The sequence below is a fragment of the Malaclemys terrapin genome, chromosome 3 (assembly GCF_027887155.1).
Source record: "Malaclemys terrapin pileata isolate rMalTer1 chromosome 3, rMalTer1.hap1, whole genome shotgun sequence".
Taxonomy (NCBI): domain Eukaryota; kingdom Metazoa; phylum Chordata; order Testudines; family Emydidae; genus Malaclemys; species Malaclemys terrapin.
The window spans coordinates 196,469,395-196,486,145 of NC_071507.1; the positions used below are offsets into that span (position 1 = coordinate 196,469,395).

The 16,751-nt window shown below is 46.0% G+C and overlaps 1 protein-coding gene across 7 annotated transcripts in view; it reads right to left on the reverse strand.

Moving 5' to 3' along the window:
* The window catches only part of PKHD1 (PKHD1 ciliary IPT domain containing fibrocystin/polyductin), a 390,722-nt gene that overhangs the window by 368,389 nt on the left and 5,582 nt on the right, over positions 1–16,751 (reverse strand). For all 7 annotated transcript variants that reach the window (XM_054023612.1, XM_054023614.1, XM_054023615.1 and 4 more), the window contains exons 4-8: positions 16,159–16,303; positions 14,985–15,084; positions 8,944–9,001; positions 4,997–5,075; positions 2,691–2,765 (exon numbers count right to left, since the gene is read on the reverse strand). In XM_054023612.1, the coding sequence (XP_053879587.1) occupies positions 2,691–2,765; positions 4,997–5,075; positions 8,944–9,001; positions 14,985–15,084; positions 16,159–16,303 (457 nt within the window). The remainder of the gene's footprint in view (positions 1–2,690; positions 2,766–4,996; positions 5,076–8,943; positions 9,002–14,984; positions 15,085–16,158; positions 16,304–16,751) is intronic.

The window sequence follows — 16,751 nt, forward strand, 5'->3', positions numbered from 1 at the left end:
GGTGCAGCTGGCCCCAATTTAACCCACAAGGGAGGGGGGGTGTAAAACATGCCTCATACTGTGTAATTGCTTCCAATGCTGGGGCTTTGCATTGGGGGCGACTCTATCAGCAGCTAAAATCCCAACAGCAATAAGGCCTGAGCCATTCTGTCACCTCCGCTGATCCTGAGATCCACTGGTCTAATTGGCACTAGTAGGATGGGGCTGTTCTGCCAGCCAAAGCGCCCTGGGGAGTGCTGTGCATTCCAGTTCTACCCTCTGCTTCCTCCCTGCACACTCCTAATACACCTCCTACACTGGGGTGGGGTGGAGTGGGCAGAGCAAAGGCCGCTATGCTGGCCCACTCCCATGGCCTAAAAGGACCTTAGCTGTCAGGAACTATAGGCTTGAGTTCCCTCAGCTGAGCCTGCGGCTAGCCTGCCCAGCCCTCAGGCCAGTTAATGAGCCCAGCTGGGCTGCGGCAGAATCGCCTGATTGGCAGGCCTGCCCAACTGGCTGCAAGAGGCCCACAGGTCTTCACTGAAGCCAGGACCAGCTCCAGGGGTTTTGCCGTCCCAAGTGGCAGGAAAAAAAAAAAAAGCCGCGATCGCAATTGCGATCGGTGGCACTCCAGCGGCAGCTCCACCACGCCACTTTCTTCTTCAGCGGTAATTCGGTGGCAGGTGCTTCCCTCCGAGAGGGACCCGCCTCCGAATTGCCGCCGAACAGTGCCGCCCCTTCCCTTTGGCTGCCCCAAGCACCTGCTTGCTGGGCTGGTGCCTGGAGCCGGCCCTGACTGACGCTCAGCAGCAGAGGCAGGTTGTTGGCTGCTCAACGCTTACACAGACAGCTGCAATCTCCCCTGTGCCTGCCTGCTCCCAGCCTTGCTCCTATCCCATTCCCCTGCTTGGTTCCTGACTCAGTTCTGACCCTTTGCCTAGTGGTTAAAGCCTGTTCCCAGCTTTAACTACTAGGCCAGGCTCCAGCTCAGACCACTAGATCAGATCTCCCACATCCCAGTCCCAGACACTTAGCAAGGACTATGGAATCAGCCTCTTGTCCTTTGTTCAGTGCACATTTCCTAGCATGCCACTTAGGGTGACCAGACAGCAAGTATGAAAAATCGGGACATGGGGTTGGGGGTAATAGGAGCCTATATAAGAAAAAGACCCCAAAATTGGGATCGTCCCTATAAAATCAGGACATCTGATCACCCTAATGCCAATTATACTCAGGTTGGTAATGATTAAAGCCAAGGGACCAATTTTTGATGGAACAATTTTCCACCCGAAGACGCAGTTTCATCAAAATCAAAATGTTTTGTGGAAAAGGGACAATTTCAACAAGGTGTTCACTGGAAAATTGTCAAAATGAGTTGTTTTGACTCTCACTGTTTCAACTTTGATATTTGATTAAAGTATTGATTTAAATATATTTATACCTATACTGCATTTATCAGTCGACATATTGTATTCAGTGTTTTATATTATACCATTTTGACACTATCAACATGATTCAATGTTTCTGAATCTAATTTTTGCTGAATTTCTGTTCCACGAGAAATTTTAACTTTTTGTTCGGATTTGGAGCGAAAACAACATTTTGAAATGGCAGAATTTCCCGCAGAACATAAATTCAGTTTTCCAAGCAGCGCTAATAACTGTGCTGTTCCCTAACAGGATGCAAGAGAACCACGAACCTAGAACCTCCCCCAACTCTGGTAATCTAACAAGATGCAAGCAAACAACGAAAAAGATGAAATTCAATAAAGGCCAGGGCAAAGTACTTCACTTTGGAAAGATCAAATGCACAACTACAAAATGAAGAATAAGAGGTTAGGTGGTTGTACTGCTGAAAAGGGTCCCATGGTTATAGTGGATCACAAATTGAATGAGTCAACAATGCAACGGAGTTGTGAAAAAGGAGTGTAGTAACAGGAGTGTGTAAGAAAGACACAAGAAGTAATTGTCCTGTTCTACTCAGCAGTGAGGAGACCTCACTGGAGTATCGTGTCCAGTTCTGGGTGCTACGCTTTAGGAAAGATGTGAACAAACCCGAGAGAGTTCAGAGGGGAGCAACAAAACTGATTAAAGGGTTAGAAACCTGATAAAAGTTTAAAAAAAAATATTGGGCATGTTTAGTTTTGAGAAAAGAAGACTGAGAGGGCAGCTGATAACAGTCTTCAAATATGTTACGGGCTGCTATAAAGAGGACTGTGATCTATTGCTCTCTGCGTCCATTGAAGGTAGAATAAGAAGTAATCCGCTTATTCTGCGGCAAGGGAGATTTAGCTTAGATATTAGGGAAAACGTTCTAACTATGAGGGTGGTTAAGCTCTGGAATAGGCTTCCATGGGAGCTTGTGGAATACCTGTTATTGGAGGTTTTTAAGAACAGGTTGGACAAATACCTGTCAGGGACAGTCTAGGTTTACCTGGTCTTGCCTCACCGCAGAGGGCTGGACTCGGTGACTTCAAGCTCCCTTCCAGCCCTACATTTCTATGAAAATCAACGATCTAGAACCCCATGCTCTCCAACAGTTTACCCAATGAGCTGACTTTCCAAGAGCCCCTCGAAATTGTGACAAAGCACCTGCCTTTTGTTACCATAACCCAGATGGACAGACCATCCTCTACAATCAAGCATATTGAGATCTCAAAGCAATATGAAATTAGCTACAACCCAAAGCAAAAAGGAAGATCACAAACTAACATGCTTCTCGTTTGCTTGTTGGCAAAAGAACAGAGGCTGATCCATCCGTCTCCTTCTGCCTCGAGGATAACAGGGCTAGATAGGAAACAAACAGGAAAGATTTGACATTAGGGGAAGCCATTAAGCCCTAGGATGAAAATCTGGACCTGCTGAAGTCACTGGCAAAACACCCACTGGCTTCAGTGAAAAAAGAAATTCCATATTTTGGAACTATTTGATTTGACATCACTGGAAAGCTGTGCCCCATACACCTTATGAAATGTGCACAACTCTTGCAAACCTAAGGAGCCCTTTCCTCAGTCACTGGGCATTTTACAAGATCCACGTGAATGAGGCAAGAGCTCGTGTGAAATCCTGCTCCAGTCACTGCACATATTCACTACAGGTGAGCATAGTGTTCCTGTAAAACTATAGGCTGAATCGATTCACTCTGTTGAATTTTCTCAAGTATGCTCACCCGTGTTTTGGGGTTATATGGTAAATAATGAAACTAGCATTTCAGTGGAGGATACCAACACACCAAAGCGACACAGAAACACATTCCAACTTTCCATTTCATTAACCACAGCGCTTGTCGTTCCCATTGACGATGGGTGAAACAATAACTGATATTGAACACAGGATGTTAATCAGTATCCAGAGGCTAGGACTGCCGACTCTGAATCAGCTGGTATAAATCAGTGCAGCTCTACTGGCTTACGATTAGGGCTCCGTGTCACGGAAGTCGCGGAAATCACAGATTCCATGACTTCCTGTGACCTCTGTGACTTCTGCAGCGGCCAGTGTGGCTGACCCCAGGGCTGCCCAAGCCGCTGGCCCTGGAGCTAGCTGCTCAGGTGGCCCTGGGGACAGCCACACTAGCCGCTGCTCAGGCGGCCCCGGGCGGCTGGGGACTGCCTTTGCAACGGTCCTGGGGGTTGCCGGAGCTGCCGCTGGCCCCCCGGGACTCCCCCCACCCTGATGGTGGCCAGAGCAGCTGCTGGTCCCCCTGAGGCTCCCACCGTAGCAGTGGCCAGAACAGTCACTGCCCCCCCACGTGGAGCTCCCCCCACCAGCACCCCCTTCTAAGATTCAATCAGGGGTATTTATGGTATAAGTCATGGACAGGTCACGGGCTGTGATTTTTTGTTTCTGGCCCGTGACCTGTCCATGACTTTTACTAAAAATACCCATGATTAAATCCCAGCCTTACTTACGATTTATACCGTCTGAAGATTTAGTTCCCTAATCGGAGAATTTACCATGCTGTATCAGACCTGCGACCCATCAGAATGCTGCCTCCCTTGCAGCGAATGTCTGATGCTTCAGAGACTGGTGAATAAAACACCCATGGCAAACCTGTAATGGGAGAATATTTCTTCCTGACCCCTAAGCCGATCAGTTAAATTCTTGGAGCATGAGGTTTGATTACCCTTCTCTTCACATAAATTACTGCAATAACAAATACCTTAAAGTAACTGTAGACCCTCTGGGCCCTGATTCTCCACAGCCTTGCACAACCATGCCTACACGTACCAGTTCAGAATCCTCCAGTCACTTATCCTAGTGGTAGCATTTTATACCCATTTTGAACTCACTGGGCCTCTGTTACCCTCCATCTTGTGTGACCATTTACACCAATGCGAATTCAGAATGGTGGCATTTTACACCCACCTGACCCTGGTGTGAATGACCACGTAAGCAACAGGGCAATGGAAAATCAAGTCGTCCCTCTGTGGAAGTGCAAGTGACTCTATGAAGCTCAAGGCAATGGAGAGTAAGGCACACAGCCCAGATCCTCAAGGGTATTTAGGCATCTATCTGCCAGAGATTTCAATGGAAGCTAGGAGTCTAAATACCTTTGAGGATTTGGCCCACTGTTTCTTCAGAGCTCTGCTTTAACTTTCCATTTGCCATGAAAATTACTCTCCCCAACCAAGCTAATAGAATTTCTAAAAATGCAATTGGAACAGAACATTTATTAACTTGTAGTTTCCTACATTTGAAATTAGTTTGTTTTAATCTGTTAACCAAAATAAAACCTCCAACAACCCGATGCAATTACAGTACAATTCACACTGAGCCACAATTGACTGTGCTGCCGCTCAATAAACGGACTAGCTTAATGGACCAGTTGCAATTAGATTAACGAAGTTTGCTGGAGCCCAACTCGTGAGCTGCAATAAACCACAACAAGAGGAAACCGGCAGTTCCGTGCCAACTGGTTGCAATTTATTGCTGTCAAGGAGGCTGGTCGAAGAAAGAAATGCCAAAAAAAAAAAAACCAATCACATGGACAGAGCCAGAATGTTAATATATGTAATTACCCATCAATATAGTCAACATTAAAGTCAATGGTTTCGTATCTTCCAGCAATGATCTGCCCGCAGACTTGTATTACGTTTCCTGTTTAAATGAGAAAGAAAATGAAGGGATTATTTTTAAAGCAGTATGCTAATGTTTGTGGAGTAAGGCAGCTAGCAAAGTAGGGGTTAAGGGCCAGATTTACTAAGGGGTATTTAATAATTATTATTTGTATTACCAGAGTGCCTAGAAGTCCCAGTCGTGGCCCATTGTGCTAGGCACTGTACAAACATAGAACAAAAAGACAGTCCCTGCCCCAATGAGCTTACAATCTAAAAGACAAGAGACAGCAGATGGATCAAGACAGGGGAGTGGAAGGAAACAATACAGGTGCCTCGTAGGATCTACAAAAGTCCTTAAGCCGGCAGGCACCTAGCTCCCATTGACCGTCAACAGGAGTCAGCTATTTCACTCACTTAACTGAAAACTCGTTTTTGGTTTTAAACTGAGAAATTCAATTTCTTGTTTTTCCAACAGACACCAACCATTTTTGACAAAATGAAATAAAAAGCCATGTTCCTCTAAATTTTTCATTGGTTTAAAACAAAGTATATAATTACCTGACCAGCTTTTCTGCTGAGTCACTTCAGTTAGCCAAACAGCATCTTCTGGACATTTTTTTTTTTTTTTTATTTTGGAGACCTGAGATTGTGCTTTTATGTTAATTACAGACAAGAATCAGCTGAGCACTTGCTTAACTTTGAGCTAATGAGTAGCCCCATCATTATTCAGGAAAGCATTTAACCCCTGCTTCCCTTTAGGCATGTGAATTTCCATTAGATTATCTGCATGATTAAAATTAGGCATGTTCTTTAGCACTCCACTGAATTGGGGCGGACAATGCAGTACTGAGACTGAATAGGTAAAAACCACAACAAAAGTCAGTGGGTCAAAATCTGCTCTCTTTGCCCCTAACTCCAGATTAACACCATTGATTTCAGTGGGCACATTTCACTTTGACACGGGTGCAACTCAGATCAGAATCTACCACCACGCATGGGAATTATGAGCTGGAAAACATGGTTATCCCCATTCCACAAGTGATTGAACTGAGGCACAGAGAGGGACAGATTTTTAAAGGAATTTAGGCACCAAGTGGGATTTTCAAGTGTCCAAGTCCCAGATCCTCAAAGGTATTTAGGTTCTGAACATCTGTTGATTTCAGTGGAAGTTACAAGTCTAAGAGCCTTTGAGGATCTGGGTCTGGGTGTTTAACTCTAATTTAAATCAATGGGATTTAGGCACTAGACACTTTTGAAAATCCCAGTAGGCTCCTTTGTGCATCTTTGGCCATCTAAACACTTTTAAAAATCTGTCCCTAAATGATCTGCACAAGGCCACACAGGAAGTCAGTGGAAGAGCCGCAAATAGAACCCAGGAGTCTTGATGGTCAGTCCTCCGCTCTGAATGAGACAACACTGCCTCCCCGTTGCCTCACCGAGGTCAGTGCCAGTAGGCCTGGGCCAAGTAAGTACATTTTGCATCATGCATTGGTGAAGTGTGATTCATCAAAGCCCTGAACTTCTGCAAAGGACAGGGCCAGCTCAAGGGGTCAGATTCTGGCTTTTGTTCCTTGGGGACTAGCAGGCTGTTTAACTTTGCAATAGACAAACTGCAAGAGGACAGGATTGTTAACTTCTTGTATCAATGTGACCCTAACAACATTTACTCCACTTCTCCCCTGGCTTTTGATTGGTAACTTCAAGGACTTTCCAATGAAGTGGGTGGAATTGAGTGGAAAGAAATTGCTGAAGAGCAATTCCTGCTTTGAGCAGGGGGTTAGACTAGATGACCTCCTGAGGCAGTGGGGGGGGGAGCAGGGGGAGCGCCTGCTCCCCCGAGCCCAGAATTCCCCAAGTGGCGCCTTTTCCAGCACCACTCCGTCTTTCGGCGGTCCTGCGCATGCGCCACTCTGTCTTTCGGCGGCATTTCGGCGCATGCGCAGGGCTACCGAAATGCCGCCAAAAGACGGAGAGATGCATGCTCAGGGCCGCTGAAATAAGAATAATTTTGGCGGCCTGCACATGCGCCGCTCTGTCTTTCGGTGGCATTTCGGCGCATGCGCAGGGCTGCCGAAATGCCGCCGAAGGACATGCGCCTTTTTTCTCCACCGCTCCTCCTCGGCAGCAACCCTGGCTACGCCACTGTCCTGAGGTCTTTTCCAACCCTAATCTTCTATGATTCTAAGAGCAGGCTTCTGGTGTTCTCAGCAGGAACTTATTCTATAAAAAAGATGGGAGTGGAGGCAGTGCAGGGTTCACACACTGGAGTAAATAGACTTGAGGCAGTGCAGGTTGTCCTTATTTCCCTTTTTAGAGATGGGCACTATATTTGCCCTTTTCCAGTCTTCTGGAATCTCTCCCGTCTTCCATGACTTCTCAAAGATAATTGCTAATGGCTCAGATATCTCTTCAGACAGCTCCTTGAGTATTCCAGGATGCATTTCATCAGACCCTGGTAATTTGAAGACACCTAACTTGTCTAAGTAATTTTGGATTTGTTCTTTCCCTATTTTAGACTCTGATCCTACCTCATTTTCACTGGCATTCACTATGTTAGACGTCCAATCGCTACCAACCTTCTTGGTGAAAACCAAAACAAAGAAGTCATTAAGCACCTCTGCCATTTCCACATTTTCTGTTATTGTCTTTCCCACCTTATTGAGTAACGGGCCTACTCTGTCCTTGGTCTTCCTCTTGCTTCTAATGTATTTGTAGAATGTTTTCTTGTTACCCTTTATGTCCCTAGCTAGTTTGATCTCATTTTGTGCCTTGGGCTTTCTAATTTTGTCCCTACATACTTGTGTTATTTGTTTATATTCATCCTTTGTAATTTGACCGAGTTTCCACTTTTTGTAAGACTCTTTTTTGAGGCTCAGATCATTGAAGATCTCCTGGTTCAGCCAGGGTGGTCTCTTGCCATACTTCCTATCTTTCCTACGCAGCGGGATAGTTTGCTCTTGTGCCTTTAATAATGTTTCTTTGAAAAACTGCCAACTCTCTCCAATTGTTTTTCCCCTTAGCTTCCCATGGGATTTTACCTACCAACTCCCTGAGTTTGCTAAAGTCTGACTTCTTGAAATCGATTGTCTTTATTGTGCTGTTCTCCCTCCTACCATTCCTTAGAATCATGAACTTGACCATTTCATGATCACTTTCACCCAAGTCGCCTTCCACTTTCAAATTCTCAACCAGTTCCTCCCTATTTGTCAAAATCAAATCTAGAACAGCCTCCCACCTAGTAGCTTTCTCCACCTTCTGAAATAAAAAATTGACTCCATGCCCTGCCCCTCCTCCAAGGCCTTGCCCCTGCTTGCTCCATCCCCCTTCCCTCCATTGCTCGCTCTTCCCCACCCTCACTCACTGTCACCGGGCTAGGGTAGGAGGTTGGGGAGGGAGGGACGGAGGGCGGGCTCTGGCTGGGGGCGCAGGCTCTGGGGTGGGGCCAGGGCTGAGGGGTTTGGTGTGAAGGTGGGGTTTGGGCTCTGAGGTGGGGCTGGAGATAAGGCAATAGGGGGTTTGGGGTGCAGGAGGGGGCTCCAGGCTGGGCCAAGGGGTTGGGGCGTGCGGGGAGGGTCCCAGTGGCATTTACCGCGGCTCTGAGGAAGCGGCCACCGGGTCCCTGTGACCTGTAGGCGTATGGTTGGCCAGGCGGCTCTGTGCAGTGTGCCCTGCCTTTGCACCCCCAGGCGCCACCCCCCGCAGCTCCCACTGTGCCTGATCCAGAGGATATGAGTCTTACTAACTATAGAGCCTTGACTTCACAGCTCAAGCTATAGTGGCTCATGCTTTCAGCTCTATAGGTGTCTAATTTAATCCCCAGTGTATCAGCTAAAATGACAGCCCTTGCACAAGGAAGATGAAAATATGTAACATCAAAGATGTCTCCATTTTAAAGGAAGTTCCCTTACCTGGGACTCCAGATGGTGGATTAATTTGGTAAACCACAGGTGTCTGTGCAATAGAAAACTGCAAGAAGAATTTTGTTGTTAAACAAACAAGCTTGCACAGCAGCCCTACAAGATTCGATTATGCATCATTCGCAACACAGCTGGCAACCAGCATTTCAGACACACTTATTTTGGGGCTTGTCTTTAAAGTGCATTTCTACTCTGATGAGTGACTATGTAAAACTGCCCCCTTCTTATCAGCAAATTTGCTCCCCATGTGTTCTCAGAGTCAGATCTGCTGATTTGAGTGATGACAATAGGTTTCTACTGCTAGCTCTGCAGAACCAGCACAGCGAAGAGAAAAGAGAGCTGCATTCTTCATCTTCTGCCTCACCAACAAAACCGTTATTAAGTTGCTAATCAATTACACTGGTGCATCCTCACTGAAGGCAACCGTCTATACAGGGGTCACCAAGGGTCTAATTTGACCTGCAGGAGAGAAGGGCAATATGATCTCATGCTCCAAAACATAACCTGATCATTGCAGAAGTTGGAAACTAAGGGCCAGATTATAACTCGGGGAACTAATCTGAGATGAGGAAGCCCCTATATGGGCAGAGCAGTGGGGGAGTGAGGGAGGATGCGTCCATAGGGTCAAATGCATTCAGGGTTCCTGAGAGGAGTGTGCTCGGCAAGAAGCATTTGCTGCTCCTATCTAAGAAAAGTAACCTGCTTTCCCACTCCGAAGCAAATCCTCCACCACTACCTTGTGTGCACGGAGTGGAGATCCCAGACACAGCCCCTCTGGAGTGGAGAGCATTCCTGGCAGCCCTAGTCCTTTCCCTCGGTGCTCCTTAAATCCTATGTCTTTGCCTCTTGAGCAGTGTCATTGCATGCAGGAAGGTGTCACTACAGTGTCTCCCCACTAGGGCACAGTCCTACATATTTCCTCTGTGCATTGCCCAGTTGACCACGGGTACCGTGGCACAGAGCTGAACCAATCATTCATAGCAAAAAACCGAGTCAATGACATTTTCCTCTCTTTCTGCTCCTCATTTGTCCACGAGCAGCCTGAAATTGTCCCGAATTCCTTTGTTCCTTCAAAATTGCTGGCTGAATCATTTCTACAAATATTTCCAGGCCTGCTAGTGAAGGCAGGGGGCTGGACTCGATGACCTTTCGGGGTCCCTTCCACTTCTAGGAGATAGGATATCTCAATATAATAAAGTAATAAATAAATAATAAATGATGACAGTTTGTATGCCAACGTCTGCAATCCAAGCATTAGTTTTGATTGGAATTACAGCTCACACGGCATCACTTGTTTTACCTGAACGTAACTCTTAGACTCAGGTTCCTGGGGTGCGAGTTTCAGTTCGAAACCCTGCTGTTTTCTGTGAATATTACTGATCTTTATAGCATGCCTATCCGTTGCTCTGGGAACTGTTTTCCCATATGCAGTTAACACTCCCTTCAAGCATTCCTGCCAGTTCACTCCTTCTCTAGACTGTTGTTGGAAAGCAAGCATAGGCAGAATGAATACGGAGCCAGCTCCTCCCCTGGGATAAACTGTCATAGCTTAAGTGACCTCCTCCAGGACCCAGATCCTTGGATGCTTTACACAAGCCAGTATCCACGGAGTATTGTGGGAGGTATTTACCCTGCTCCAACCATAGAAAGGAACGGCTGGAAGGAACTTCAAGAGGTCCTCTAGTCCAGCCTCCTGCAGGATTAAGTGTATCAGGGGGTGGAAGGTTGGCTTCTTCTGAGGCTTCAGGGACTGTCCAGTGTTAAGAGCCAGGATGCTGGATTAGATGGACCAACTCCTGCGTTCCTAGAAACACGCAGCATTTGGGATTTTCATGAGATTATGTCATCCCAAAACTGGACAACGTGTGAACTGCAGTTTCAGCTGCAGTGGTCAGAGCATGGTAAAGAAGCCCAGCTTTGTGTTCCTGGGAGGCAGTGGATAGGCACTGGACTGAGAGGCTGGAGATCTGGGTTCCGCACATGGCCTGCTGCCTGACTGTGGCCAAATCACTTTGCATCTGTGCCTCACTTTCCCCATCTGTAAAATGGGAAGGATGATTCCGATCTCCCTTTGTGAAGCACTTTGAACTCTCCAGATGAAAAGCACCATGTAAGAGCTAAGGGCCAGCTTCACAAAGGAATTTCAGGGCCTAGTGGGATTTACACTGACTGTCAGGGGGAGGTAGGCACTTTTCTAAATCATACCACGTGCCTATCTGCATCTTTAGACACCCTAAATACCTATGTGAATCTAGCCCCAAGTATTACTAATGGGCTAAAGTAAACCCTGATTCCATTTACATCAATGGCAAACTCCTATTGATTTCAATGGGACCAGGATTTATCCCTATTAAAAAGTAAGTAAGGGCCTCCTACACTCTCATTCTCCCACCCCATGCCCACTATCCCTCTCTCTCTCAGATCCTAGCCATCTCTCCCTCTCCCTTCCTGACATACGCTTATATTCTGGAGTCAAGCACTCAGAGTATCCCCTCAAGCAACCTAAGGCCTGGCAGAGCCAGGATCAGACTTTCCAGGACTTCACAACATTGATTCCCTCTGAGCTGTCACGTGACACAACATAGCATCGCACTCTCGGATACATTCTGGCCTCTCCTGAGCTGGAGACATAGCAATCTAAAAAATTCATGAGCATTAGCATCAAGCTCCCTTCACGCCGGTCATCACAAAGAAGAGAGATCAGCACCGACCAACAGCCAGCCAGACTGGCTGGAACAAGGAGCAGATTACAGCAGTGAGGCAAAGTTACCAACGGATAGGAAAACCTTCTGTGAGCAGTTCAGACTTGTCACTGCCTGCAGCGGGTTTTGCAGTCTACTGGAGAGGCCAAATTAATTTTTTAATATTCATGGCTCACAGGTTTCCAGTCCCAAAACAAAGAGACACATTGTGTTTTATTTAGCTTGGAATGTGTCTCATTAACAGCATCCCCTGGTGATTTTTCATCAGCTCTCTAAGCTAGCTGAACTGCCCAACGACTTGTATGTTTTAATGTGCAATTTGCTGAAAACGTCGGGCTCTCCCGCTCACTCCTGGAAAAGAGCTAGACAGGACTGACAGGCACAAAGGGGCTTGTTCTCTAGCAAACAGCTATGGCTGAGGGTCCTCTCTGCAAGGGTTAAGTGATCTCTATTACCCTAGAATAATAATACTAAATAATACACTGCTCTTATAAAACCTGATCCTGCACCCATCTGAGTCACTGGTGCTTTTTTCATTGACATTAGTGGGAGCAGAATTGAGAGTTTTAAAAAAGGAGCCAAGTGGAATCATCCTTATTTTACAAATGGGGAACTGAGAAGGTAAATGACTCTGGCAAACTGCCACAGTAATTCGCAGGTAGAGGTGGAAAGAGAACTCAGCCTTCTTCTGCTCTTACCAGTGCCTCCATTGCTGCATTGGAAAGACAAAACACAGCATAATGCATCTTCTTCTGCATGTCCTGGCTTCACCCACAAGCGGAAACACACCAAGAAAAGTTCTGCTGGAGAGGGGCATTTTTAGCAACCAGCCAGGTGCTCAAGCCACAGCCAGTTATTGGGATGGAATATTAATTATTTTGTGTAATGCCAAAAGTAGCCTTTGTACCAGCCTTAGCGTCACCAAGGCAAAGCTGGGAGAGAAGTGGGGACAGCGATCATGAGGACTGAATCTGATTCTATGTCCTCTCTGATAGGCTGAGGTAAGGGTCTGTGAAAAACACAAAGTCTATCCATATTTGACTTCTGGTGTGCGTGGGTCAGGGCCCATGAGACTGCAGACTCTGCAAAAACACATCTGTATAACTAACAGCTTAAAAAGGGCTTGCTTAATGGTTTTTCTTTGACTGACATGTTGTTGATGTAATTGTAACAGTCACTAACACAAAAGGTCTGAGGAATTTGTATTTGACCTTTCGGATATCTCTTGGAATCCCCAGTGACAGGCAGGTAGCTGGCTACCTGAACCTTCTCGTTTGACCACTCGAGACCCCTCCAGACCATGGGTAATTATTTTGGGGAGTAATCTATAACCTATTGTGTTTGTATGTTCTCAAGACTAAATAAAGCAGAGACTGAGTAACGCCATTCTTGTAAAAGTGCTGGAGACTAATAAAGTGAAGGCTTTAAGTAAAAGCATTTGATTTTGTGTGATTTATGCCAGCCCTATAGCAGACAGAGATGCTGCATCTCCCTTGGTTTATTTCCTGATATCGCCTTGCGGAAAGTAAAGTTACCAAGAGCTTTGGCATTAGGGGACCCCAGGTAACACTCCCAACAAGGCCAAAGCTCGCAAAGAACTGGAAACCTTGAAGGCAGAGCTGATCTCAAGATTTCCCATAGAATTTCAGAGTGACAAAGTTCAGAAATATCTGGATATGTGCCATGGGCAGCAGTGCCTGACTCCACCCTTTCCCTGATGAACCCATGGTTTTGGTATACAGAGCTCTTGGGTTATCATGGGCTTCGTGCCATAGCCCATAGGGCTAGCTTCCCTTTATTATATTCAATGTCTTGCCTTCAACTGTACATTTATTATGTTTAGCAATAATGCAAGGAACCTACAAGCCTGTACCCTCTAAGACATTTGCTTAGGAGCTAGTACAAGGCTTGAAGGGAACTAGAAGTAGAGTGTGTAGGGGGGAATTTTCTCCATAATGACATCAGCCCGCCACAGGAACATGAGCTAACATCAGCTTCTGGATAGAACATCTATAAATGTCTAACCACAAGAGTACCATAGCAATGAATTGACGTATATGATCAGTTGAGAACATTAATATTCTAAGGACACCTCAACATGAGTAGGGTGAGGAAATACAAATAAGGAAGAGGGGGGAAAACCCTCACATCATAAAAGTTGTAGTCCAGCCTGTGGGCAGTCGGAAAGAGAGATGTAGCCCTTGGGAGGTGCCAGAACGATAGGCACTGGCAGTCAGGAGGAAGCTGATGGGTGATGAGGGAGATAATGGCTACCATTTCAGGTTGTTCTTCAAGGGATGGTGAGAATATATGGCTGTTCAGGTATACATTCTGTAGTATCTCTACCTACTTTACTGAGCTGGAGTGTTTGTGACTTTGCTAAATGTATTAATACATTTTTGTAAATATAGAAAACTTCCTGTGGTGTGAGTGTTACAACTGGGCACATCGGGGCTCCCAACTATACAATTATTTTAACAACACTGGGCCTGATCTGGGGACAAGAACCAGTCAACCCTCAAAGTGATAACTGGGAATTCTTAAGTATTCAATATAATTAATACATAATCTATGGATCGGGCTACAGAGCACCCTTCTGAACAGGCACAATTGGAAGCAGTATAGTCCAGTCGATAAGGATCTGGACTAAATCTCAGGAGACTATTCCTGGCTCTACCAATGACCTGCTGTGGGACTTTGGGCAAGTCCCTTCATCTCTCTGTGCCTCTATTCCCCCTCTCACTATTTCTTTATTTAGACTATAGACTGTTGGACAGAGACACTCTCCTACTATGTGTTTGCACAGGGCCTAGCCCTATCAGGCATCTAGGCACCAAGGTAATAATATTCATAATAGCATTTTGCCATTGCATGCCTTAAAAATGCAAAAAGAGGGTGATTAGGACCCATATTGTCACATAATCACAGACAAAGACCTCCTGGGTCATCTAATCTATCCTCTGGGAATAAGATGACCAGATAGCAAGCTTGAAAAATTGGGATGGGAGTGGCGGGGGAAAGTAATAGGCATCTATATAAGACAAAACCCTAAATACCGGGACTGTGCCTATAAAATCGGGACATCAGGTCACCCTACTTGGGAACCAGCGCTAGATTATTCCTCATCCCCTAGCACTTTGTCAGGGCTAGTTTTAAATTACTCAAGCAATAGCGCAGCCACCTCTTCCCAACCTAGGAGATAGCACTTTCCGAATTTCCCCCCGCCCCAAGAGTCAATCGAAGTTCTCTTCTGCTCAGCCGGCTACCCTGAGTTGCAACCCCCTTTGGATTATCTTTAGCCATTTCCTCCCATCCCTCCTTGGAGTTTACCTTGAAAGTGCAGTTGTCACAAGGCATCCCACCCAGGTTGCTTATCACCTGTCCATTGGCAATCACCTCCAGCTGGTACAGCCCCTCCTGCTGCGAGGACCTTCAAAGGAAACAACCGCTCATGTGGTTTAAGGTAAAACATGGGCCAGATCCTCCAAGGGTGTAAATCCATGTAGCTCCATTGACTTTAATCTCTGTAATCTCTTTAATCTAATTTGTCTCCTCCTTAGAAGAGGGGAGGAGGCAAAAAACACTGAGGTTGACACAAATGAACAAGTGCAGAACAGGGGTGTGGAGGCAGGGACAAAAACAGAGTCAGAGGGGGACGCTGTGCCATGACCCCAGGCAAGGGGCACCGCTCCCCAGAAGAGGACTCACCAACCAGTATAACAGCCTGGCAAAGGACATTATAGCAGGTATAGCATGGACAGCAGCTGTGAAAGTTTTTCATCGCCAGCCAGTATGCCCCAAATTTAACCTAGAAGGACCACCTCTGGGGGCAAGAGAAAGTTCAGCTGGCAGTCTAGCCACCTAGGTTGGATTTCAACACAAACCCTACATGTGTGGCTCAAAATCCATGAGTGCCCCTTTAAGAAGTATTGCTCTTGCTAGCTGTAGAGAGCATACTCCCCAGTTTTCAAAAGACTCTCAAAGCTTGGCCTAATCCTGCCGGGCCTAGGGGTGGGGATAGTGAGTCTTTCACTTGGATTAAGAGCTTTTAGGACCAGAAGGGAACCTTTAGAGTCGTCTAATCTGACCTGCTGCAGAACACAGGCCTGAGAATTCCTCCCCCACCCCACATGATTCTTGCAATGGAAGATTTATTCTTCCCCCTACATATGAATGCTATTGAGCCCAGTAACTTGCGGGTGAGCAAAATCATCTCCCTTAGAAAGGCATCTGGTCTTGATATAGAGATCCCAGATGATGAATTTGCCACGCCCTTTGGTGAGTTGTATCACTGGTCAATTACCGTCACTATTGAAAATCTGTGCCTTATTTCCAGTTTGAATTTTTCTACCTTTCCAGCCATTGGATCCTGGTAGGTCTTTTACGCTACTGGTTCAAATAGTCATTGAAGCTCGCACGCATTCAGAAAACGTCCTCACATGGTTTCCTACAGCATCTTCTGCCTAGAAAGTCCTTTCTGAACCCCTTTAATAGAGTGCCGTACCTCGTTTTGCATCTGATGATGGATACATCGAAATATACAGGATGGACATCACACCGTACTGGAGGCAGAATGGGATTCACTAGGGACACTTCCAGCAAAGACCCATTGGTGGAGTACATGAACTGTAACTGGGGAGATGTCAGACCTAAGCAATCCAGCAACAAACATTTCGTAAGTGCAGGATCCTTTAGTAGTCATGACAACAACATATTAAAACATTTACAGGGTGCAATTCAGATTGTGTCTAGCAACAGCAGTGCCAGCCCCTAATCAAGGATTTTAAAACCAAGTGTGGGGCGTTGTCTTTCATATTAAAGCATGGTTCATCTTCCTACTCTTTGGGGTGAACTGCTTTTAAATACTTACCAGGCAACCTCTTCCATATACATTCTGTTATAGAGCATTCTACTTGCACTGGGCCTGATACTCTACTACCTGGCACTGTGGCATTTTACACCCCCTTTCTACATATTTTGCCCAGTTATACATGACTAAGCCAAAATGTTCAAACTTGGGCACCAATGGCAGGCACCAAAATCCGTATTTAGGCACGCACAAATGGCCTGATCTTTCAGAGATCATAGAATCATCAT